Here is a 26,375-nt window from a genome sequence, read left to right as displayed (position 1 = left end):
CGTATGTATTTTGTCAATACGTGAGTATAAATACGTTCACACGTTTGGAGGCTTAGTTGCCCCTATATCAAGTTCTATGTCAAGTTTCACTAGGATAGATCGTCGCACCGCGTGAACGAATTTCATTGAAACAATGAAATTGACATGCTTTGAATACATCGCTATGGAGTAACATCGAATACAAAACAAACGCAGACATACCGAAAGAACGGGACCTTACACTGAATTCAAATATTAGAGTCGTAACAATAAAAGGCACATTTATTTCACCTTGGGAGGCAGACAAGAGAACATAACAATTATTATCAATACAAATATATAGTTTATACAAGAGCGTCTTAAGCGGGAAAAGTCGTAGATACCTTTGTTTTTATCTTGACGTACAAAACGATTTCAAGTATTTTCAGACCCTTTCCATTCGCAAAACGCTGTTTCTTCTCACCCCAATATTTACGATAATTATCCCTCCCAACATATAAACCAGTTTAATAAGCAATTCATGTCCATGACGTCATCTACTGAAAGTTCTACTTCAATAATATATCTATGTACAAGTCTAACTGCTTTCTGTTCTCTTGAACGAGCCGTAGAGGACGCTCTGACAGGGTGAAAATGTTTAACATCCCAAAAAGAGACACTTACATTAATAAAAATATCATACAGAAAATATTGTTACAGATTGAAGAATTAGTGAGAAACTAGCAAATATTTACAAATAATTATTCAACTTGTTTGTAACAGTGAAAACCACTGAACACCCATAGTCCCAAGCATATTCCACACACACACAGAAAATATAGATTTTATGCTTACATTTAGTGTCATTTTATTGATACCCAGCCAATATTACCATCTTATAAATATATCTCGATTTAAAACTTCCGAAATGAGCCAAATTCTGTAGATACTGAGATGTAACATGTACATTACACGCCAATTAAGATGTGACATCCACAAGACACACCTACCGAGATGAGATATCCAGAGGTCATGGTCGCCGAGATTTGACATCTACAAGATACACTGAGATGTGACACACATATGACACGCCAACTGTTACGTGACATCCACTGGACACTTCCACTGAGATGTGACACCCATTTGACACGCCAACTGTTACGTGACATCCACAGGACACATCCACTGAGATGTGACACCCATATGACACGCCAACTGCTACGTGACATCCGCAGGACACATCAACTGAGATGTGACACCCATATGACACGCCAACTGTTACGTGACATCCACGGGACACATCCACTGAGATGTGACACCCATATGGCACGCCAACTGTTACATGGCATCCACAGGACACATCCACTGAGATGTGACACCCATATGACACGTCAACTCGTACGTGGCATCCCCAGGACACATCCACTGAGATGTGACACTCATATGACACGCCAACTGTTACGTGACATCCACAAGACACGTCCACTGAGATGTGACACCCATATGACACGCCAACTGCTACGTGACATACACAGGACACATCCACTGAGATGCGACACCAATTTGACACGTGACATCAAGACGACGCGTCCATTGAGATGTGACAGCCATATGACACGCCAACTGACACGTGACATCAAGACGACGCGTCCATTGAGATGTGACAGCCATATGACACGCCAACTGACACGTGACATCAAGAAGACGCGTCCATTGAGATGTTATATCCACAGGACACGGCCACTGGGATAAGCCATCCACAAGAAACTGCAGATAAGAGAGGGGACATCAACATGACAGGCCCACTAAGATGTGATATCCACAGAACTCTTCGATGATTATTCTGAGGCATGACATCCACATCTACAGGACACGGTCACATAGATGTGACATCACATGACCGACCTATTTTTAAACACATTTCAAGTACCTTAGCCTCATGTAAAACTAAAAAGATTATTTCAGAGAATAAATTTCACATCGTAGTCATGTATATATTGGAGCATGAATCAGTCATACAATAGTACAGAAATGCAATCCGACGTGACGTCATTGTGACTTTGCAATGTACGTAGCGCATGACAAACAACTTATATAATTTGGTATATTGTTTCAATTTCGATATGTTTATTTCCGTGTTATGCATGGCATTTTGCTCTCTACCAATTTAGAAGATGTGATAATTATTATCGTCGCTGTTGCCATGACAGTTGTGATTTGACGTGATTCCTCTCAGTCTAGATACACGATTGGGCATAATATAATTTAAAATTCGTCTGCTATTCGTTAAATAGATTATATATACAATTAACATACTAAAATTACACACTGTTTTAAAATGTGAATATTTAAAGTTGTAAACGTCAATATGAAATACCATAAATACGTTGTGTACACATGCATGAGCCCAGCAGCATCGTACGGCCATTTTCGCAGTTATAATGGCTGTCAGATAGATGCTTAATTCTAAATATGACGCAAACCAACATTATAAGGGTATTCAGGAATGGTTAAAAGTCAATAGATGAACAAAAAGTATGAATCTCGTATGTTAGATGTGTTGTGATTGGCCAACATATATTGTATATCATATATTGTACAAGTGTTAGACGCCATTGTAACTAACTCGAGCGTACTGGATTAAGCGAGCCAGACTGTTCTGTCAGACAGGTCAATCAACGTTACCATTATCTTGTCACTCGATACTGCGTACATTAACAATACCATGTTGTACGCCGTTCGTTATAATAAATAATAATAAATATGCATTCCCGGTGACGTCAGTCTCATTTTCTAGCGATCTTTCTGCGACCCGTGTACATTTCGCACATCTCCTGTGTATTTATTTCATGATCAGCAGTAAATGTCCATTTCCATGATTGCACAAGCGTTATCATTTCAAGTCGATGTCCTCCTCGTCATCGACAGATGAAGATAGTCTGAACGGCGAGGAACTTAAACTGGACATGGAGTGGCTCGCCGAACTCGCCCGTTCTGAAGTTGAGGAAGAATGTAGACCCAACAATTCAGAGCGTGGATTACACAAGTCGGCGGGAGTAGATCCTACCCTCCCCATCAATCCTTTGGCGGGTGATTTTCTAAGAAGTTCAGTTCGGGCATCCGGTTCAGAATTTGTCGATCCGGTTCGCTCGGGAACTCTATTTCGGTGCCCGAATCGGAAACCTGTGTTGTGATGATCCGGTTCCGACTGGGTGGAATTCTGCCGTGACCCAACGTTCGAACCAAACAGTTCTGCTCGTGGATCCACTGGGTCCAATAATGTATCATAGCTACTCCTTGTTTTTGCCGATGTGAATAAATCAGAGCGAGAGTCGCGCTCCATCCACACTGGTGGTGGTGAGTTCGTCTTGGAGCGAGGTGGCGCTGTTCCAAACAATTCTGCACGTGCGTCATTGATTGTCAGAGGATCGTTGGCACCGCGATAATGAATCCGTTTTCCTCGTTCGAGCGGTGGATGCCTTCCTAGGCGCGGTGACGTCATCCTCTCGTCCATCTGTACGTACCTACGCACTCCGTTATCTGGGATATTCACAATAGGGGTAATGATGTTTGGTGGTTGTGGTTTGGAAGGCGCTGGTATCGGACGTTCTGTCATCTGACCAACCAAACAGTTAAGAGGAATCTTGAACACTTGTATTGCCTGTGGACTGGGAGGCCCTGAAAGAGGAACGATAAAACATGGACATTTGAAAAAGGCAATAGACCCGGGTGTGTAACTGCTATAGAGATATTTCAAATTCATGCATATTCTAATAAGGGGATTATTTTCGTTCAACGTAATTGCAATATTTTTTTTGTTCGTACAACGTAAATTGAAAAAATAAATTCCGTAATTCTGTAATCACAGGCTAGACGTACAACGTAATCAATCAAATATTTTTTTCGTACACTGTAAAAATGTGTCATTTTTCTCGGTACGTACAAGAATTTACATCCAAAATAAAAAAAGTCGTAAAGAACAATCCAGGGAAATTACATTTTCGAAACTGTAAAACGACTAGATGACACATTTCACTGCAAAATTCAATTTTCACTGTAAACTGTAAAAACGTCTTTTTTTCCCTGGTAAATTGTAAAAAGCCCTTTTTATTTCCCGTAAAACTGTACCAGCTACCCCCTTGCCTCCTCTCTAATAATATCCCACGTATGTGTTGCACACTGGGCACATCATGCACTACCATGGTATACGAACTGCTTGATTACTCTGCTCGGTACGAACTCGCGCACGCTACCAATTTTGATAACGCGAAGCGAGTTAGAGCAGTAAACTCACCCGATGACGTAGGCGAACCAAGGGGACTGAGTGGACGGCTTTGACCATTCTCCTTTCCACTTGAGTTCCCAGTCTCGCCAGCACACGTTGTAAAGTATAAGTCAGACTGAGAATAGAAATACGACACGAATACAAGGTTACGGTGAAAATGCTGTATTGTAAGTGTACGAGGCGCGGAATGTAAATTTATTATTTTGTGTATACTAGAAGAAAACGTACTAATAATTCAAAATTACGTACGTATTGGAGGCCGTGGTGTGTGTGTTTTAAAATGATGTGTGCATTTTAAAAAAACGGCGTGACTGTGCGTTTAATGGTATGTGCTTTAAAAAAATCATGTGTGTATATTAAATGGCGTGGGTGTTTTAAAAAACGTGTGTTTTAAAAATGACGTGTGAATTAAAAATGATGTGTGTCTTAAAATGACGTGTGTGTTTACAATTATGTGTATTTAAAAAAAATGTGTGTGTTTAAAAGGCCATGTGTATTTTAAAAATAATGTGTGTGTAAAAACGATGCGTGTGTTTAAAAACGACGTGTGTGTTTTTAAAAATGACGTGTGTTTAAAAACGACGTGTGTGTGTTTAAAAATGACGTGTGTGTTTAAAAATGACGTGTGTGTTAAAAACGACGTGTGTGTTAAAAAATGACGTGCGTGTTTTTAAAAATGGCGTGTGTGAGATCGAATGAAAATTTCGTGTGTAAAAAGAAAAAAACGCGTGCATTAACTTATTTACGCCTTTGGGGGCGCTGTTTTGATTGATTTTCTTTTCGTGTGTGTGTGCAAAAAAACACGTGTACGTTAACCTTTTTACGCCTGTGGGGGCGCTATTTGAGAGATTTATTTCATGTGTGTGTTAAAAAAATCTCGTGCATTAACCTATTCACGCCTGTGGAGGCGTCGTCTCAAGTGGTAGCCATTTTCGTTTGTGGATTTCCATAACGTCAATAAGGTACGTAAAAAGGAACTTGTCCTACCGATACCATGCTATTGCTTGAGTTGTGTAAAGTGAACCGAAATACAATTTTGAAAATCGTGTTATTTTCGGACAATTTCGGTGTCATGGTGTGAACGCTTTCCTGCCTTGTGTTATCATATGAGTGGTAGGCGAATGTACCGGCGACTGATTAACTATGCCGACCCTACTTTAGGTCATTTTTTATTATTCAAGAAACGTTCCGAGCGCCTGTGAGACCAGTATGAGTACTTTGTTCTGCCCCATTGTACCAGACGTCCACGCATTGTCTTCAGCAACCAATCACACGAATAAATCACCAGGTCTCTGAGGTATACACAGTGTCGGTAAATTTATAGGGCAAAATGAATAAAACGTTCGTGCTGGACAAGTTCCTTTTTACGTACCTTATTGACGTTATAGAAATCCACAAACGAAAATGGTTACCACTTGAGACGACGCCTCCACAGGCGTGAATAGGTTAATGCACGCGATTTTTTTAAACACACACATGAAATAAATCTCGCAAATAGCGCCCCCACAGGCGTAAAAAGGTTAACGCACGCGTTTTTTGCACACACACACGAAAAAAAAATCATTCAAAACAGCGCCCCCACAGGCGTAAATAAGTTAATGCACGCGTTTTTTTTTCTTTTTACACACACGAAATTTTCATTCGACCTCACACACGCCATTTTTAAAAACACACACGTCATTTTTTAACACACGCGTCGTTTTTAACACACACGTCATTTTTAAAAACACACACGTCATTTTTAAACACACACGTCATTTTTAAACACGCACGTCATTTTTAAACACACGCCATTTTTAAAAACACACGTCATTTTTTTAACACGCACGTCGTTTTTTAACACACGCCATTTTTAAAAACACACACGTCGTTTTTAAACACACGCATCGTTCTTACACACACGTTATGTTTTTAAACACACAATATTTTTAAAATACACATGTCCTTTTAAACACACACGTTTTTTTTAAATACACATAATTGTAAAACACACACGCCGTTTTAAGACACACATCATTTTTAATTCACACGTTATTTTTAAAACACACGTTTTTTAAAACACCCACGCCATTTAATATACACACATGATTTTTAAAGCACATACCATTAAACGCACAGTCACGCCGTTTTTTTTTTTTAAATGCACACATCATTTTAAAACACACACGCCACGGCCTCCAATACGTACGTAATTTTGAATTATTAGTACGTTTTCTTCTAGTATACACAAAATAATAAATTTACATTCCGCGCCTCGTATAAGTGTATCACATATGATTATTGTGGTAAAGAGTTACTGAATGAATGAATGAATGAAAAACACATCACAGCTTTGAGTGACTTCTTTAAAACAACGAGCCTGATTCACGTGAATTGCGACCGCACCGACAGATTTCAGCTATTCTCAGCTATTCATCGACGAGGACGCAGTTAGCCCCAACCTTGCGAGCGCAAGATCACTGCTGGCCCACTGTAGTGACGCGCGTTCGCGTGGTTAGCCACAGGCCTGGATACGTGATACGCGCCATGTTTTGTTTTCACACGAAATATGACTGAAAACAATTATCGGCGTCGCGCCCATGTCAATTAATGTTTTTCTCTTCAATTCTATTCAATACCCCATGTAGGGTTGTACGTCCATATATATTATAAATATAAAACAAATAATGGTGAAACGAACCTTTGACGTGATGAGGCTGAGTCTCGGCATCGTCATTTCATTTACCAGGTTGCCATTGACAACCAGACGTATCTCAATAGTATCAGGTGTGAACGCCAGTATGTACGGGAATGCACAGACTGGAAGGGAACACAGATGACCACAAACATTATTCAGCAAAATTTTATGATAACGCAGTAACTTCGTTCAAGAGTGAATTGAATTGTGATGTGTGTCATTTTGGACACAGTGAGTATTGCATTGTACTCCAGTGACGTGCTATCGTGGTTACAGAAAGACAGTGATCCCGACACAACCTGTCTCATTTGCTTTATGTGTGATGGAAAACTTACCGACAGCCGTAGGTGGCGAGTTCCAATGGATATCAAAGTCTGATGATTGGTCTCCAGTCAACTTCTTAAACTGAGAAACGTCTATAGGAAAGACGGACAGGACAAATATTTTATTTGAAAGGTCACGAAGGAATAACCACACACAAATCTGTGTTAACGTGTCCTAATCATGTATGTATAGTAAACAAAATAGATCTGTTCCTTGTTTCAAAGTTTCTTGAAAAAAACGATGCGATATTTCAAGACAGTCGATCTGTGTATGCGCTAACCAGTTATTGCGCTACCAACGGCTGGCACGTTTTCAAATAAAAACATGTTTGCAATGGCCGCCTATGGAATTGACGCACGCGCCGACCAGAATCAAGTCTAGTTTTGTTTTGGCATACATGTGTATTAAATTATTCCCTAAATGCACTGTGACGTCATATGTATATATTGTAATCGCTGATCAATAAAGACTAGCGATCTGCTGCGATAACATTGCCCATATGTTGTCTTATTAACAGTAACATACACATGTATATTTAAAGCGGGGGAGTCGTCACCTGCGCATGGCCATAGCGTGTCACTGTTTGCAAACAATCTTCTTCCCATGATTCCTTGCGTTTTTAGCGTATGTTGTTATCGTCGCTTGGGACTCAATTCTCGTGCCGACCCTCCCGCTTTAATAACAACAACAACAGTGAACAACGCTGTTAATTTATCTTCGAATTTCAACGTCAGGCTCTTGTCAACCAGCAGTCACTGCGCACGCGCACCCGCACAGATTGTAAACAAGTGCGGCGGCCAATAAGACTGATGTTGATCAATATAAGATTGATGATGATGACTGATAGGAAATCAATTACTAGGCTCTCGATTCAGATCGATATCCGACGATAATCAATAGCAGCACTATCAGCGTTCATCACAGTAACATTAAATCGCCAAGCCTGAGGGGTGCGTGGCATCTGCCGTTCGGACAATGTGAAGACAAATTATTGAAATCCGACAGATAAACAGCGTAGTCATTGCAAATGGTCACGTGGTTGCTGTATGTAGACATGACGCTTGAGCCAATCGCCAAAGTGATTCGGTAAACACACTTAAATTGATAAAGTGGAAAGAACGATATATGTAATCTCGGTTTCTGAAACTACTAGTATTTGCGCCGACCATGCACCAGGTTGTTTGCGACATTGTATATACGAGTACTGTGAAAACTTACGGCTATAACATAGTAATAACTCGGCCTCGTCGTCTTCATAAATATCCAATGCCGTAACCAAATTAACCTGAATTTTAGAAGAAATATTATTAATATGTTATAGAAAAGATGAACTAAACTTGTTTACTGCAAGGGAGCACCACACTGAAAGGGACCGAGAAACATGCCCCTCTCCCCGACAGTCGCTATATGGTTATCGCTTGTGTTTTTACTCTATCGCCAACAAAAACCAAAACTAAAACTCTCGCCAGTTCTTGTCAAAACAATACCTTACTAGTCTCGACTTGGTGCAGACGGAACGTGTCGCCGTTCTTTTCGTTGATTAGGTCAAACTGGTGCCGGTAGCCGACACATATTTGGTTGTCGCCTTTCCCGCCATCAATAAGTGTCATTAAGATTGGCACGTCCCCTGCATACAGTTCCTAAAACAAGAAAATGACAGCGTTACTAAATCTTCAAACAATAAACGCGCCAGTAAGCTATGTGTGGTTACTATATATCGCGCTCCCAGCAGTCCTAGCGCCGAGGCTTCACCGTGACGCTAATATTCAGTGTTGAATTGGTGTTAACCTGTGGTCACCCGTCAATAATTGTCCTCATTTTAAACGACGAACGACCACCGTGACTCAGATCAACCGAACAGAGTTTTCTATTTCAGCGGCATTGCACACGCCAATATACATCATTACTGCGTGCTTCGCCGGTATATGATGCAACTCTAGAATGAGTCTCTTATAAGACAAAGCTAAATCAGCACTAGCATGGTTAACCCTAATTTCACTGATCCACTCCCCTCTATAGAGAGGGCCGAAGAATTGATAGGGAAGCCAGGCTAAATCAGCACGTGGCCTCCTCGAGCAGATTAAATATTATACACACCCATTCTGGTGAAATAAGTAGGAATGATAAATTTACTGGAATCGTAGACGGGAGGAAATGCAAGACGCCAGAATGAAGTGGGTTTATACAGTATATAATAAATCATCTTCACGGGGAGGATCCCGTGTTGCTGTTTATTTCGTCGTCTATTAAGAAATGTTATAGAGTCAAGTAACCTCTACAACTTACCCCCTTCAATCTTTCCACGGAACAAACACACACAGCCAGAGTAATAAATTATTTCCATTTTTTTTGTTTTTTTAATGTGCTTTTTGTCATAGTATATATTGATTCTACATGCCAGCTCAGCCGCCAATGTTCGTGATTGGCTGACAGCCTTCATCACGTGACAATAGCAAACCCTAGTTCGACGCAGGCGATCGAGTTGCAGTAACTTAATTTATCTTCTACTGTAACGTGTTATTTGTAAATGTCATACAAAAATGTCTTTACATCAAAATACAAGTAAGACCTTTCTAATATGACCTTTTAAATACCATTTCCCCCGTGCACTGAAAGGCGTACGCTAAGGTCTGAATTGTCGGTAAAACCAAAACAACACACGCATAGACACTAGCCAACCAACACAAATCTGCCACTTTTATTTTGGCGCGCAGTCAGTCTGCTTGTGTCATTACATTCAGCTAAATGACGCCCACAGAGCGATATGGCATTTTCGGGAAGATCCGATTTTGAACACTTTTCCACACAAAATTTGATCTGCTTACAATGTTACCTCGTTAAATACATTTCAATAATGCAATACTAACCATATTGAACACCCGTGATAGTTTCACATTTGTTTTAAACTGAAACGCAAGGAAGACAACTTCCCACGAAAAAAAAAACCTTACCCGTACGTATTGGAACCCCTCGATAGTGTCCGTGTCTGCCGCCGTGCACCAAGCTGTCCACGCAGCACTGTGTTTCCATGTCATCAGGAGTAACTTTTTACCGATAGCAACGCACATGCGTAGGTGGCTCCCGCCCGGTCTACTCAGCGAATATAGATGACATCCTGTCGATTACATGTACAGTAATAGTAAGAAATTCTACACTAAATACACCGTGTCTTGAAGTCGAGCCCTCTAGCGGCGAAGGGTTAACGTGACGTAATGAGTGCAAGGTAACGCTATTCACAACAGTGTATATTCAATTTGTTTTAATCTGTGCTCGTCTGTCAACACTAAACGTTATTTTTCAGATTTATTCTAAATCAAGAACTATTACACGACTTTATCATTTGACCGACTTTGCTCACACTCATCTACGTCATTTTGACGTCACAGACACGCTTCGCTTTGTTCTCATAAACCAACTGACAGGCACGGAGCCGAATGTTACACCATTCCCACCCGACAAGACGCCTTTAATACTGTCTAACCTATTCTAACTTGTACTGCCGTGTTCAGATAACAATCAATTTATTGCTGTACAGATGCCGTGTGAGGCGTAGGTCAAATCATAGTAACTTTTCCGACGTACGTGTGAACAACACTAATTCTCATATCACGTGAAAGGGGCAATTAACATCGTAGATGAGGCCGGAAATACTTTGAATAACATAATCACGTGCTCACCTCGTGTTCGTTCTAGTTTATGATCTTTACAGTCAGTTTTTGTTCGTAATACATATTCATTTTGTTCTCCCTCAAAATCTGACAGTCTGAACACGTACACTTTACAATCTTTGCCTGCAAACATAATCAATAACAACATGCCAATCTTTACTGTCAGGGAAACCACACGCAAAATAAATTTAAAAAAATATAGTTTACAGAACAAAACGGAGATGTCTTAACGGGAAAACAGAAATTAAAAGGTGATGTGGGTGCACATTGTGTTCGAAATAGTATTTTTCCTATGAATCGCGCCCTCAATCGACGGATGGATGAAAGAAAGGCTGTTTATAGCCTCCATATTGTTGTCATCTGCGGCGATCCAACAATAAGACTACTACATTTGCAAATTACGAACGACTACACAACCAAAAGTAGTTGTTTATCCGAACGAATTTACATACACCATCTTCGTTATTTTGACGTGTCAGAATCGCTCCCTCTTTCGATGGTGTGCACTTGCATTTCTCGACACACTCGACTGAGGTACGGCATGCCAAGTAGTACTACAATTGCTACGTTTAACTAAATAGTTAGTGTTAGTGCACACAATATACTAGTATTCGTTTGAAACAATATTTGACCAGACAAATGCACGTGCGTTTGGTATTTCATGTACGTACTGCAAACCCGGCACTACTCACATGGATCGAACATTATTTTGCATTTTGCAAACTCGACGTTGAAGCATACCATATAGAAACATTAATAACGATAAAATGTAAAGCAGAAATACTGTCACGAAAACTTGACTAAGCTCAGAGGGTAACGCGTACTGTTACCTTTATCTGCTCTGAATAGCACCAATCCATGCGCCTCGACCACGCTCAGCTGTTTTACATGCACGGACTTGTCAAAGATGAGACGGGCACTGATTCCCTCTGAGAACATAAACATAATCGTTGATATGTTATTAATATGTATTTATTGAGAACGCGGACTATTAAGAAGGTACACATGGGCACTTTTCTTTCTACTCGAGTTAAACTAAACTAATTACATACCTTCTAAGATGTAAACACCGACGTCAGTACCGACCACTAGTCTGTCGCCTGAATGCATTAAACATTATAATAATAAAGAGGGTAAATCCACTGCCAGGTAAACTAACTGAATTTGTAGCCACGCGGCCACCGCATGCTATGGCGTGTTTTATAAAACAAAATCCACGATGTCATAATTTGTCACTGTTCGGTTCTGACAGTTATAAATTGTCTTGTTGCTGTAAATACGTAAACCGGGGTATTCGCTGAGTTGATGGGTATAATTACTGTACGGATAATAACTTGTATACTCGGGAATGGATAATGAAAGGTGGCGTCGCTGAGTAATACCCCAGAGCAGATAGTAGCTAAATCTCCGCTCAAAGTACGAATAAATAACGATGTTACACTCACCCCATGTGTCGCCGCAAACAATGTGATGAGGAAAATCAGAGGTAATGCAGTGTGGTTCCCATGGCTACAGGAAGATGAAGGAAAATTCAATAAATAACCAGTCTACTCTGGCAAACCAATTTTATTATCTTGAATTCTGTTTCCAATTGAAGACTGATGGGGTGCATGTGTTTATGCGTAGCGGTTATTACTATCATCGTCTTTGAGTGAACAGGCTACACGTGATGCAAACGCCAATGACGCAATATCATGATTGTATTTTAATCACAGTCTCAGCTTGCTTACCTCGCGTCTGAACAGACTTGTGGTGGCAAGACTTGTAGGAGCGTCTCCTTTCACAATAGTCTGTAGTTTCAACATCTAAGGAAATAAGCGAATCGTAATTAACCCACTTAGGATAATAATAAATAAGTCAAAGATCTAGAGTGTTGTCAAATTCTGTCCATCATCATTATAGTGACCGAATTCTCGTCAACTGAATATTGAAATTACCGTGACAGCACTTCCAAATATTATGGTCAAGTATGATGGTCGACTGAATGGCTGTTTTGGCGTTCATTGTGCGTTCGAACCGTGAGTTAAAGTAAAATCTTACTCATAATTTTAGAAAGTTGGTCATAATTCGCATGACCATATTTATTGGTTTATTATCTATAATCATGCAGCTTTAATAGTTATAGTTTTATAGTTTAGTTAGTAAATAGTTGTATTGTTTGTGTTACAGTAAAGTTGTTTCTGAAACATTTTTCAAAAATCTCCATTTTTTTGTAACACTTCCATAGAACACAATGTTAAAGAAAACTTTTAAAATCCAGATTTTTAAAATAATTAATAGCATAATATCTCATATGAACCTAGGATAAAAGCGTTATAATAATAGTGCTAAAATGACAACTATCAACTAAAATACAACTATTATTTTCTCGAAAATAAGCCTGGCGATCCACAACTTTTTAAGTCAATATCCTTATATTGTCAACACAATTTATTGCAAAATGAATAAATTCTTGGTATTTTCATTTATGAGTAGACTTCGATCTTAAAAAATATGTATTTCATAAGCGATATAGTTTCAATTTTTACATTCGTTGCCGTTTATATTCAGTAAACCAGTACTAGTAGTTGTAAATGGCCGCCGTTATCTCGTGGAGAACGAGAGCCACGTGCGAGACTTGTATTTGCTCCTCAAATACAATGAAACACTATTTGAGTCTCGTGGCACTCTCGCCCACAACGATACCTCGCCGGTCATTTGCCTCTAATTGTCTATAGCGTAAAATATTTCAGAGTTTCAAAAAAAAAATATAATTCTCTCAATAAAATCAAACACAGATTTGTCCGTCGATACTAACGCCATATATTACCTGTCCTATCCTAAGGAATTCCGACTGCCTTTGCTCCTCCTTTCTACTTTTCCCGCCTCGTTGAGCTTCCGGTATGACGTCACTGAAGGATCGCTTGTTTAACATATTTTGCTGAAAAGGTTAAACGATATTTAATCCAAGAAATAAGGACTTTGTTAATATTAATCGCGTTTACTGCGATTTATCATTAAGAAAATTACATGACATATACGGGAATGACATAATTATAAACATGTCTCGCGGTTGTTTCTACACTTGGCATCTTCTATGACGTCCGTTGTTGCCCCCTCCACACAAAGTCATTAAGGCTCGTTCGCGGAATATGATTTAGGATTCATGCATCCCCGTATATTGTAGGTTTTTTTATTCACGAATGAATAAAGAAATACTGGTTCTACAAATACAAGTACCTCGGGCGCGTACTGCTTACTTACCTTGCTAACCTCCGGTAGTAGTTCCTGATGCAAGTTTTTAATGAGCATATCCAAAGTCCTCTGTCGCTTGTTAGCAAAGGTTGGTGTATTGAATGCTGCTTTTTCTCCATTGATTACTGCAAAACAAGTAGGTTTCATTTTGTATGTATGTACGTAGGTAGACGTATCATTTCTCAGTATTAAATCGCAATGGTGATCTTAGCCGTCGAAAGATCTTAATCGATAGCTTGATTTCGTGGAGCCTGGTGAAGGATACCTCTCCCACTTATACTCACGTTTAACAAGAAGAAAGTCTCTGAACTGTATGTGATCTTTAAAGACAGGCGGGGAAGGCAGGGGTGGGCCAAATAACGGAACAGATTCTTCTGAAAATACCGAAAGCCTGTAATGTAATACAAAATAAAACGTTGAAATATACATATACAGTATTATAGGATTAGTCGAAGGCACCGGGACCGACTTCGAGCCACCTGCAAATCTGGTCACGTGATATCCAGAGGGCGTGATTGTCTCGTGCATAATGCATGTATGTGTGAGGTGTGAGGCGCACGTGGCGAATGTTCAGTGGCTACGTGCTAAATACTTGTGGTTAAAAAAGATGTTAGCGTATATATGTTAGCGGAGCACTACACGTTCCCATTGCGTTCTTCCTGCCAATGCATATCACAGTACTGAGCGCTGTACATACATAGTCGCCGACAGGCTAATAACTGTTAAATCCCAGGAATACAAATAAAATTCAAATGAAAATATGGTATATTGACGTTTATCTCACTGAAGTATATCCAGCCAACTTTTCCAGTGGAATACTCAATTGGAAGTAAAATATCCGGCACCGCTATGTGAAGGAAATTACATTTCGGACGACAGTGGATGTATTCAGACGTACAGCTGGGAATACCTCACAGTAAGTTACGAACATCTGAACGAATGCACGTATATTTCAAGGTATCATGTGCAAGGAATCAGAAGATAAGTTCATAATTGAACAGACGCTAATTAAGTATCATTATTATTTCCTTATTCTCATATATGTCGTGTTTAATTGAATTTTCAAAGGAGTTAACCAGTACGACCACGTGACCACACTAATTATTGTCGAATTTGATCGTGGCTCAATATTATTTGAAAACAAAATATTTAAATGGATAAGCATACTATCGCGAATGTCTACACCACTCCTAATTGAGAGCAGCTATTAAGTTATCACAGTTCAAGTATAGTTAAAATCGGAAATCTTAGTAAAAACATAAAACAGCAAAAAGTTATAAGACTGGGCCTGGGGAGTATTGATAAACACACATACATATAGCTACGACTAGAAGCGAAAAATCATAAAATGTGAAGATATCGCGCAATGGATCTCAATTCTTTATGTACAATTGAAGAATACTCACTTGTAGCTGTCATCTTCTGAGTTATACGTCACTAAAGCAAATATATCTACCATTAGGTTATGGAACAATTACGTACACTTAGGCATATGGGTGTATACTATACAGCACACGGCACATTGCCAAACTTATTAAGTGGGTAGGCACCATTCACATATTTTAATCTTATTTCCAAAACGATATGATATATCACGTTGTGAATGTTATAATCATTTATATATAACTATGCGTAAATTCTTTTGGTCAAATGTAGAACAATGAATAGGAGAACAGAGAGCTCCTTGGCCCCGTTCGAGATATAGTACTTTATCATAGTTTTTATTATACCATCGTCGAATTAGTTCTAAAATATAGTGATGAATTTCAGTGAGATTCACGTATTTCAGTCAGTACCGCCATTCTACTGTATGTTAGTTTAAATTAAAATATTAAATGCATAATTTAACAGTCAATGAGCGTCGATTATCAAAGCACAGTACAGTTTGGTACTTTCTGATTTCTCGTACTAACGATTATTTATCCTTTTTAAAGTGAAAAAACTGGGATCGGTCAATTACTGTCTAATTAATTAATCTATAATCACACAAGCAATACATAGCAGAAGCGTGTACAATTAACGTACTCAATTCAGTGTGATTGCTTAATCTACGTGCAAACTATTACGTTATGCAGGCCGCGAGTGAGCAGTTAACATACCTGCAAAACGTGGTACACGCTCAATGACGTTTATGTTATTTTTGAGTTGTTAATGATTAACATTTTAATAATAATAATTGAGATTGAAGTTTGCGTTAATTATGCAAACCATATGCATATAGAATGAGCATTACGTGTGGCGAGTCAGTACACCAATCGCCTGCAGTACGTAGACTTACAGCTTACATGTTGCACTCGTAAACACGTATCACACAATAACCAACTCCAACTATAATCCCGCTTCATGCCGGGAGCTAGTGAGCATATAATCACGTTCCTGACATAGATAAGGATTTAAACTAGTTCTTTATTTTCTTGTACGTGTCTTACGCGCAGAGGTGTAGCCAGTTACGAATTACTCGCTGTGAACAAAACAAATCTAAGCACGTTCGATAACACTTATTCACGCACTCGGTGCAATGTCAATACCTGATAATAATGCCGACTGAAAATTGTTTTTTTTTTGTTTTTTTCGCCAAGAAGGTAATGAATCTGCCAAATGCAGACAATTATTTGCGGTAGACACTGACGTTCATTGACGCGCTGAGTGGGCCTGACTAATTAGCATAAATTAGCATACGACTCGCAAGCGCAGTTCTTTGAGTCTACATAATCTTTTTGCCAATTTGATTTCTCTATTTGCCAATAACATGATATATCTTCTTTCCCTAACATGGTTGTTATTCGGTTCGTGGATAATACAGTCAGTGACATCAACTAGCTCCAAGTAGTAGGTAATAACCTTCCAATATATAATGACATTTAACAAAAAAACGAAACAGATGGGACCCAGCTAAGGCATGCTACATTCATAACGGTTTCACGGCCAGGTGTGCCCCCAATAACCTAATACATATCAACGAGTTATAAAATAAACAAAGGATACGGGTAAAATGTGACTTGATCATTGACGGTTTGAATGTTGGCTGGACGTTTGAATCAGATGTTTCTTGGAATACTATGGTGACGATGTCATTACCGATGTGCCGTTTACGCTCCACCTGAATAAAAAAAAATGTCGTGTGTTCATTAGTTGGTGAATAAACTGTCAATTATTCGCATACGTACCTTGATCTTGACTTACCACACCTGGTCTATTCATCAATGTCACCAATTTAATGAAGCTTAGACATACTCTTAACATCACATATACACTAAATAGCGCACATTTTGTTTTCTTAACGAGGTAGGCAATGAGTTTGCTCTAAGTGAACACCATGGCTACAACGACAATGTCCGATTTGACTGGCATGTGCAATTATAGAATAATGTAGTTGATATCCACAACGCTCAACAGTTTAATACCTGAAATCGCACGTTACTCCCTTTGTAAGATATCCCAATGCAACTGAATTAATCACCAACTATAGATTCATCTAAAGGCAGAATAGAGTATTATTATCAGCTTTTTCATTTTCCTGTCTCACTTGCAAGACACAATTATACACATGTTAGCTGATGATACGCCCTATTCTTAGCTCTGTGTGAACGCCGATCCTGTGACCAAATGGATTGGTTATTTTGTATAAATGCAAATCACCCCGACTCAGATGTTTTCTGTGAATATGCTTTACATTACCTGTTGTTTATTATCTTTTGAATAAGGCAACATGGTTGACACATGAAACATGATTTCATGTCCTTCATAAATAGTGTAAATAGATTTAGTACCCGTTGTGTTACCTGAGATAGAAAGGGAAAGATTATAATAAACCATTGTCAGCAAATAAGAACACAGTTTTTAGCTGATACTGCATCGAACGAATAAACTAAACAAACTAAACATTATGTACTTGTGCACTATATATTATTTATTCTTTGAAGGAAGCGCAGGTATTATTATTATTATTATTATTATTATTATTATTATTATTATTATTATTATTATTATTATTATTATTATTATTATTATTGAATAACTCACTTTTCACATCGAGACCAGCGTTGAATCTGTCCCATCCTTTCAGACTGATGCGATCGCCGAGAAGACTGACGAACTTCAGGAACGCATTGTCTCCGTGTTCTGAATGTAAACAACAATAACATAATAATTACATGTGACTTCTGTTGAAATCTAATCGAAATTGAAAATATTGGCAAATTGCCAATGTGATTTTCACATAGGATCTCTAAAGCTATTATGTGAATGAAACCCATACAAACGTAATTTGTTACGCAACAAAAGCACTAACGTAAATTGGAAACATGATTTATAAATAGAAAAAAGATCTAATCAGATTCCATTAGATAATCAACTAATTGCCTGTACTCCTGGGATAAGACTGTATGAACCGACAAAAACACCTAGGCATACATATTAGTCATATGCAAAGTAACTAGGTCTAGTATGAAAAATCATGGACCAATTACCAGCCTACTGAAATGCCACATGCAGGATATCGCAAATAAAACGTAATTATGAACTATCATCAATAGTATTTGTATGAAATCACATAATCTGCAATAAAATGGATTGTTCCGAAGAGAATTAATTCGCCCGGCTGTACTCTCCATGACGACTCAATGACAGTGGCGTAAAGCGTCAATGAATGTGTTATTTACTCCATTATATAGGAGTAATTACCCAATGGGAGTACGTATTTGCACTGTGGATTAACCAATTGCAGTAACTGGCAATATTTTCAACACACTGATGACGGAGCATGATACATTTTGTATACGGACTAATAATCCGCCATACACATGAGGGTATTCGGCGCAATGGTTGCTTTTGTAATGGGGTTATTAGGCCATCGGCTTAAATGCCAACTGTCTGTGCGCTGAGTCTTGGTGAGTTTGAGATTTCACATTAAATAATACTCAGCGTGTATGTGCACCGTTTGTTTTCATGCTATGGTGGAAGTTACTCTCCAACTAACCACATCATCACTTCCCAATCCATTTCAACCTGTCTAAATCATTACTGCCCATATCAAGACCCATTTCAACCTGTCTAAATCATTACTGCCCAAATCCAGACTCATTTCAACCTGTCTAAATCATTTCTGCCCAAATCCAGACCTATTTCAACCTGTCTAAATCATTACTACCCAAATCCAGATCCATTTCAACCTGTCTAAATCATTACTACCCAAATCCAGATCCATTTCAACCTGTCTAAATCATTACTACCCAAATCCAGACCCATTTCAACTTGTCTAAATCATTACTGCCCAAATCAAGACCTCTTCGCTATAGACACGAATATGGCAAATACCAAACTCATTCCCTAAATATCAGTATAATTACTCTCCATTCCAGACCCATTATCATCTATCTGTCCCAACTAAACCAATTACCTAATCATTCCCATCATACTGTCTAAACCAAACCTAATCAACATTAGTAATGCCAATACCAGCCTCGTTCTCGAACGATCTTTATCAGTACTGCCTTTAGCAGACATATTCGCCGACGATTCACACCAATACCCTAATCAAAATACATTCTCAAACTATTCAAAACAGAGGGATGACTTCGAAAAGTATAATTCATCAACTAAATGCATGAAGTGGTTAAGGAAAAGATAATTTGATAATACCAACAATCGCTCGACGCCGTACTTCGGAAAGGCATATAACATGGCTGACAGGAGCAACCAAAAGGATGCAAGAGAATACAGGGAAATGAACAGCAGAGTGAAGAATACAAATAAATTCAGAAAGAAATTACGGATAAACAATAAGTGAATTTACAATTCAGGATCGTTTCCATAATAACATTATCAACTAAAAAACATGATGAAATGGTGATTAGACATATTAGAATTGGTGGTGGAACAACAATGCTTTCACACAGGTTAAAACAGCTACATGTTCCTCAAAGCAATGTAAATTATAGATCTCTGTTGAATTGAAGCTCGAAAAGAAGAAATCTACAAAAACGTACAGTAAATGTTCAATGACATCATATAAAAACTAACGCTATTACAAAGCTATCTGATTAGGCACCCAGTGAAAGATACGTTTCAGAACAACAACGACCAACAATAAGATGCAGTAATGCAACAAGATTTTTTCTAAATATATTTATAAAATCATTCTTTCACCGATCGTGACAGAGACTCCACGTGATTACGATAAGCATACTTCTGAATCGATAGATGGCCGGCCAATATCGAATCTGAGATTTGCAAACGATATCGATCTAATTGAAAGAACCCATGGGGCACTGACTGAACAGACAAAAAATGAAATATGTTTCACAATTATTTGTAATGATCATAATGCAGACACATATTGAATATTGGTAAAAATCAAAACATCCCCGAAACCGACATTTAAATCTAATCTACAAATCACAAAGACTATACGTATATGAAGATGTGAGATGAAGAAGTCATAAACAATACTAACATCTGACAGGGGTAATATGGACAAGTAAATACGTTCCATTACGGATACAAATACACCTAATGCATATAATGACTTCCTTCATTATAATACACTAATGCGTAACACATTACAAACAACAAGAATAAATAGATGTATAGTTTGAAGACCTCTGCCGCCGTACAAGACGGGACACTGTACAAATGACCCGTTTTCAAACAAAATGTGTTTTTTTTATTAAAAATGCAACACTGTTCCCAAAAATCGGAAAATGAAAGTTATCGTCGCAAAAGTGACAAATCTGATATAGGTCCAGTACATATATAACAGTCGTTTACAATAAGCTTAAATAGCCTTATTTGCCAAAATGAATGAAAAATTCACTGAAATTAGAAATTTAAAGTTGTCACAATGAAATCAACAAATCTGGCAGAGAACCACCCACAGTGGCTACATATAAAATAGTGAAATAATAAAAAAGTGGGTTTAAAAATGAAATAACAAATCTGAAGGTTGCGGATGATGGATTAAGACGAACAATAAAGCAGTCCAATAATTTGTTATATATTCATACTATGTAAATAAAATGCAGACATTTGACATTATGGCTGACTATCGCAAAATAAACCAATAACATGAGATCTTCGTGATTTTTGACAACATGTAAGAACACATTTCAAATTTTCCTTATCCCAACTTCACAGTCGGATTGTGAAATGACCACGAATTGAATTGACTTCAAATTAGTATTTATGCTATCAATGCATCCCCCAAACTACGAATGTAATGATCACTACAAAAATATTTAAATTAAATTAAAATCGCAATAGGATTAACAAACGGCAATCGATCGATTATGCAAATGAGCCAGCACGCTTATCGACCTTGAATACGCGCTTAAAAAATACGATCTCTGATTTAATATTTAGCCTTTAGAAGTACGAAATTAATACATGGGATTAATAGGATATCAAATTCGCGACCTTACAATAATAGATATATTGAACTATAAAGGCTGGGATGAAATTGAAAATGATTACACTAGTTTATTAAGTCACGCAGTAAATGGACTGTATCTAAACAGCGACGAGTGTCAGTGCAAAGATGAAAACAAGCATTTCAACCTCGCATTCCACTTTTACTCACATCGGAAAATGTTTTCACGCAGTTATTCACACAGATGAATCTAAAGTATACATCTGTCAGCTGATTTAGTAACCTCTCACATATTGAAAAAGTAAAAAAAAAAGGCGAATTTGACATTTTAACTTACCATTACTGAACATTTCGTCGTCTGACGTCTGACCTTCTCTCGCATACAAGACACCAAATTTGAAATTGACTGAACCTTCTTGTTCTTCTAGAAGCAAGAGTTCCTGGAATAAATATACATACAAGTTTGTATTCGAAAATGTATGTACCAGTTTGTATGGTTTCGTTTGAATGATAGTAATTTAACTACGAAGAATTGTCAAATGCAGTGTGATAACCTAGTCGTAGGAAACTAAAAAAAACGTGGATCTATGCGATACAATGTCAACGTTAAATGCCAGTGTTAGCCTATATTTATAGATGCTATTTTAGATGATGCCCCTACATAATCAGCTTCATATTTGTACGCCCGCAAACGCAGATACATCATACGAGAATAATCCAAGGACGTATGGTTTGCGCATGGTACAATACATGACATAACAGTACAAGGTTGTCGAGTTACTCGCACATTGTTCTTCTGTTTACAGAAAAAGTATGCATAACGTTGACTAAACATTGAAATCATGAATTCATAATAAACTAGTATATGAATATTCCGGCACAAATATCCTTTGTACTTAACACAAAACTCAATTAGGAACAGGTTAAACGCCTTCATCAGACTGATTTGACGTGTCATCTTCAGACCGGTGTCTATTTTTTGTTCTCAAACAGTAAACGTAAAACATACAGTAGTTTAATTTATAGTCGAGTATATATTAATAATTGATTGTATCAAAACAACGCCAAGAACAAACTTATCTCGGTTTTATCTTGAAGTTCGTGAGTAGGGGCCAGGTAACAGATAATTTTCTTTCACTACTTTCAATAAAAAAATGCTGTTATTTAGGTAAAAATCAAGCATATTTAGAATCGCAAAAACATTAACTACACTTTTCGGTAAGCTGACACATACAGATTTCTGAATATATATAACACGATATGCCTTAATTGTAAACTACATCATCTATTAGTCTACTTAAAAGAATCACGACGAATGATAATAAGACTAAATACATTCAGTAATCAATTATATCAATCATGTAGCAATGAATTAATGTTTTATTGTTGCGAACATATGGCGTATGTACTATTAACCTTATTCTGAAACCCTCTCGGTTAAACATATCCAATTAACAATAACGGTTATCGCAATGTACGGAGCCGCGTTTCTGAAAAACAAACGCCTTACCTTCTGAATTTCCGGGTTGTAAATTTCCTTTGGCGCTTTTTCAGTTTTCATTTCAAAACGGCTGAAAGATAGCACAATAACGAGTATATAAATGAACCATTCACCCCAATATATCATGCATAAAATGTAAGTTATACCCACATATTACGTAGCTACATATATCTATATATTAAGCATACTAACTAATTGAAAAGATCGTAACATTAATGGCAGTTATTTTGAATTATTTTGGATAATAGGTTTTCCGATCTCACCTTAAGATAGACTTAACTGTTAATGGTTTCGTTGGGTTATATGGGATACAAATCTTCTGTGTTCCCTGCGAATGAAAACCATTATAAGATCGCTTGCTTTAATATACAAGAATGATTGTTAAAAATAACCGTAAATCATCCATACACATGATTACAGATTTTCTCGTTTGACTAACGTGCACTCACGTGAGATCGTTTTATTGGTTTACATTTAAGTCCATGTAACTAAAGTGTATTGTTATAAAATCAATTCATTTGTGTTTATACGTTTGTAAACTTCTATATTGCTTTATATATAGATATGTTCCAAAAACACGATATAAAATAATGTGTAAATCGTTTATTTGCACACACAAAACAATGCTATTTCTCAGACAATGTTCATTTATAAAGATTTGATTGAAACTGATGATTTTTGTGATTGCCGTTAACGATCGATAGTTGATGTAACCACAAACAGCGAAAAGTGGAACCATACTGTTTAGACACATTAGATGTAAAGTTCTATGCCGTGCTGTGGATCGCTTGTGTAGCGTGATAGCCCCGGGCTATACGCTTATTTTGAGATTTTAATGATTTAAATGGATACCCGCTTTGCAACGAACTATCTTATACATGACCTAGCCAACATCATTTCCACTAAAAGCCCCTTGACCTTTTTAGAAAGATTTGATTATTCATGTATAGGTTGTACTATTCTAGTGTTTACCAAGATGCCATACCATAAAGCACCCAAGGTCACACTGATATCTTGTAAATAACACTGCCTTACATACGCTCTCTGACATATCTGCATCCAGTCCAATTAAATGAGAACATATAATAGTTAATATATTCATTTATTCTGCCCAAGGTAGTGGAGAGCACATCCATTAAAGTCAATGTTCCATAACTACGCCGGACGCGAAATAGTATGAGTTAATTAAATGTGGCAAATATGTTGGAAGCAAAAAATAACGATATTTTGTGATTTTTCCTAGGACATTGCTGGTAATATGTCAGGTGATTGTAAACATAATATAACTATATAAAAATTGCAATTATATGCTTCTACCCACCGTCTTTCTCCATAGGATTGCTCGGTACTGTGGCACGTTATGGTTGTTGGCGTCTGTTAACACAACAGACAGGAAGAAGGCATTCTTTTCAAGGTCAGCACCTACATAGTTTTGATGAACTGGAGTAAAAATAATAATAACAACAATTATTTTCTATTTATATGTACACGTTTGAAAGGAAGTATGTATGGTAACAGACGAACACAATTCAATGCGTATATAAATTATGAACTCTTAGTATGTGTTTTATATTTATGTTCATTGATATAAAAAAAATTAAATACAATTTTGTTAAAGATTTAAACTATAAGAATGACAAGCTGTATTGATTTTTCACCCTGTACATGCGTGAATGCCCATTACATTGTGAAAAAAACACGACATTCATTCTGATCTTAAATAATGCAGTCGTTTTTTAGGTTAGATGCACCTAATTCACTTCCTCTAGGCCGTTAAGAGATCTCGGTAAGTTACATGAATAATTCAGTGTAAAACTTAATAACTCGTTTTCTCCTATCGTTTCATGAAACATTGAATGTATCACTCAGTAATACAACGTAACCAATCACAGTGCCATATCTGTATACAGATTCAGAGAGACATTCATGCAAACACGTGACAAAGTAAAACAAACCGTCGTAGTCAAATATGCTTTAATATTTTATGTTTTTATACCACGTTATTGCATGCATATCTCAGCATTAAGATGTTCACTCACGTTTTCCTAGAAAGTACTTAAAATACCATCTTGTCTGATATTCTGGATTTTCTAGATGGATGTCTGTACCAGTACCAGCGTTAGGAATCTGTGTATAAACCAGAAAAATAAAGATTTGTTGAGGAATCTTGTTTAATAAAAATAGTACTCATTAGACCACAACAATTTATAAAAGTTATTATTAAATCACGTGACTGTCAAATAAGCAAAATATTGTGTTGATATGTTTTAGATATACTAGAAAAACAGTTACCAAAAACATTTTCACGTGAAAAAGAGGACTACAATGTATAATAAAAAAATGGTTTTGCTGCAGTGTTGAGTTTGTCACGAAGTGTTGTAGAATAATGTTTTACCAGTACTCGATTCAATGCTATCTTAAAACATATTTTACATATATTGTTTTCAATTATACATATTCTCAATCTCTGGGAAAATCAGCAAAATTGGACAAACACATTCATGTAGAGTTCATTTATTTCGTGACATAAACGTTATTATTCAAATTGCTGAAAGGCACGATAACCAAAATTAGCACAACTTAAAATATATTTTCAACAACAACATCGTATTCAGTTATTTTAAATAGCTATTTTGCATTTAATACATGGCTCGATTAAGCGTCGAAATCGATTAAGTCAACCTGAAACAAAGTATGACCGCCCTGGAGTAGTAGATAGTGTGTTGCTCGTCGGCTTATTATCGAGCGTTATCCCATATAACAAAGTTATTTACGAACAAACTGATGTGGTTCACGGCATTTATAATTGGCAAAGAGTTCTCCCACTGTGTATGTAATGACGCTTGTCAGATATTTTATAACAAATGATGCAAGCTTGTCACAAATCGTGACAAGACGTGACTTACCTGTCGGCAGTATTTAAAGTCGTTAAATACATGTTTTTGTTGGCTCTAAAACTCTTACATTCGGCGTTTCATTTTAATTTTGCCCACATGAAATGTGATTATTATTAATAGTAAAAAAAACAAACAACGAGTTGTATTAAAAACGATGCTCGACTACCTTCACACATGACACAATGCACGTTCGGCGTTTGACGACCACTTTTCTTAGCCAATCTTTTTTATGTCTGAAAGTTCATCTAGGAACACAATGTCGCCAGTGTGTTTGATTTGGCGATCAGCTAACAGCAAGATTTACATACAAGTTATAGAGGACAATGAGTCTTGTATTACTTGTCATGTTATTGTGGTTGATGAGATTTTGCATGTTGTATATTTTGAAGGTTTCGCCATTTAACTATTGCCTATTTTCTCGAAGTACCTTGGTATTAAACTGTACCCCTGACGCTTCCTACTATT

General features: G+C 37.4%; 1 protein-coding gene across 3 annotated transcripts in view; it reads right to left on the bottom strand.

The window, feature by feature from the left end:
- Positions 1-234: 234 nt before the first annotated feature.
- LOC100372527 (GTPase-activating Rap/Ran-GAP domain-like protein 3) overlaps positions 235-26,375 on the bottom strand; it is a 180,958-nt gene continuing 154,817 nt past the window's right edge. For all 3 annotated transcript variants that reach the window (XM_085492476.1, XM_006818718.3, XM_085492477.1), the window contains exons 4-27: positions 25,053-25,140; positions 24,335-24,453; positions 23,277-23,341; positions 23,023-23,083; positions 21,850-21,952; positions 18,170-18,268; positions 17,825-17,928; positions 17,132-17,246; positions 15,553-15,598; positions 14,431-14,537; positions 14,156-14,271; positions 13,722-13,832; positions 12,643-12,717; positions 12,358-12,421; positions 11,965-12,012; positions 11,743-11,841; positions 10,922-11,035; positions 10,196-10,359; positions 8,732-8,884; positions 8,463-8,529; positions 7,256-7,336; positions 6,924-7,042; positions 4,253-4,358; positions 235-3,636 (exon numbers count right to left, since the gene is read on the bottom strand). In XM_085492476.1, the coding sequence (XP_085348602.1) occupies positions 2,852-3,636; positions 4,253-4,358; positions 6,924-7,042; positions 7,256-7,336; positions 8,463-8,529; positions 8,732-8,884; positions 10,196-10,359; positions 10,922-11,035; positions 11,743-11,841; positions 11,965-12,012; positions 12,358-12,421; positions 12,643-12,717; positions 13,722-13,832; positions 14,156-14,271; positions 14,431-14,537; positions 15,553-15,598; positions 17,132-17,246; positions 17,825-17,928; positions 18,170-18,268; positions 21,850-21,952; positions 23,023-23,083; positions 23,277-23,341; positions 24,335-24,453; positions 25,053-25,140 (3,009 nt within the window). In that variant the 3' untranslated portion in view covers positions 235-2,851. The remainder of the gene's footprint in view (positions 3,637-4,252; positions 4,359-6,923; positions 7,043-7,255; positions 7,337-8,462; positions 8,530-8,731; positions 8,885-10,195; positions 10,360-10,921; positions 11,036-11,742; positions 11,842-11,964; positions 12,013-12,357; positions 12,422-12,642; positions 12,718-13,721; positions 13,833-14,155; positions 14,272-14,430; positions 14,538-15,552; positions 15,599-17,131; positions 17,247-17,824; positions 17,929-18,169; positions 18,269-21,849; positions 21,953-23,022; positions 23,084-23,276; positions 23,342-24,334; positions 24,454-25,052; positions 25,141-26,375) is intronic.

This window comes from Saccoglossus kowalevskii, chromosome 17 (assembly GCF_978046115.1).
Source record: "Saccoglossus kowalevskii chromosome 17, keSacKowa6.1, whole genome shotgun sequence".
In the NCBI taxonomy this organism is placed as follows: domain Eukaryota; kingdom Metazoa; phylum Hemichordata; class Enteropneusta; family Harrimaniidae; genus Saccoglossus; species Saccoglossus kowalevskii.
This window is presented reverse-complemented; position numbering and strand designations above follow the sequence as displayed.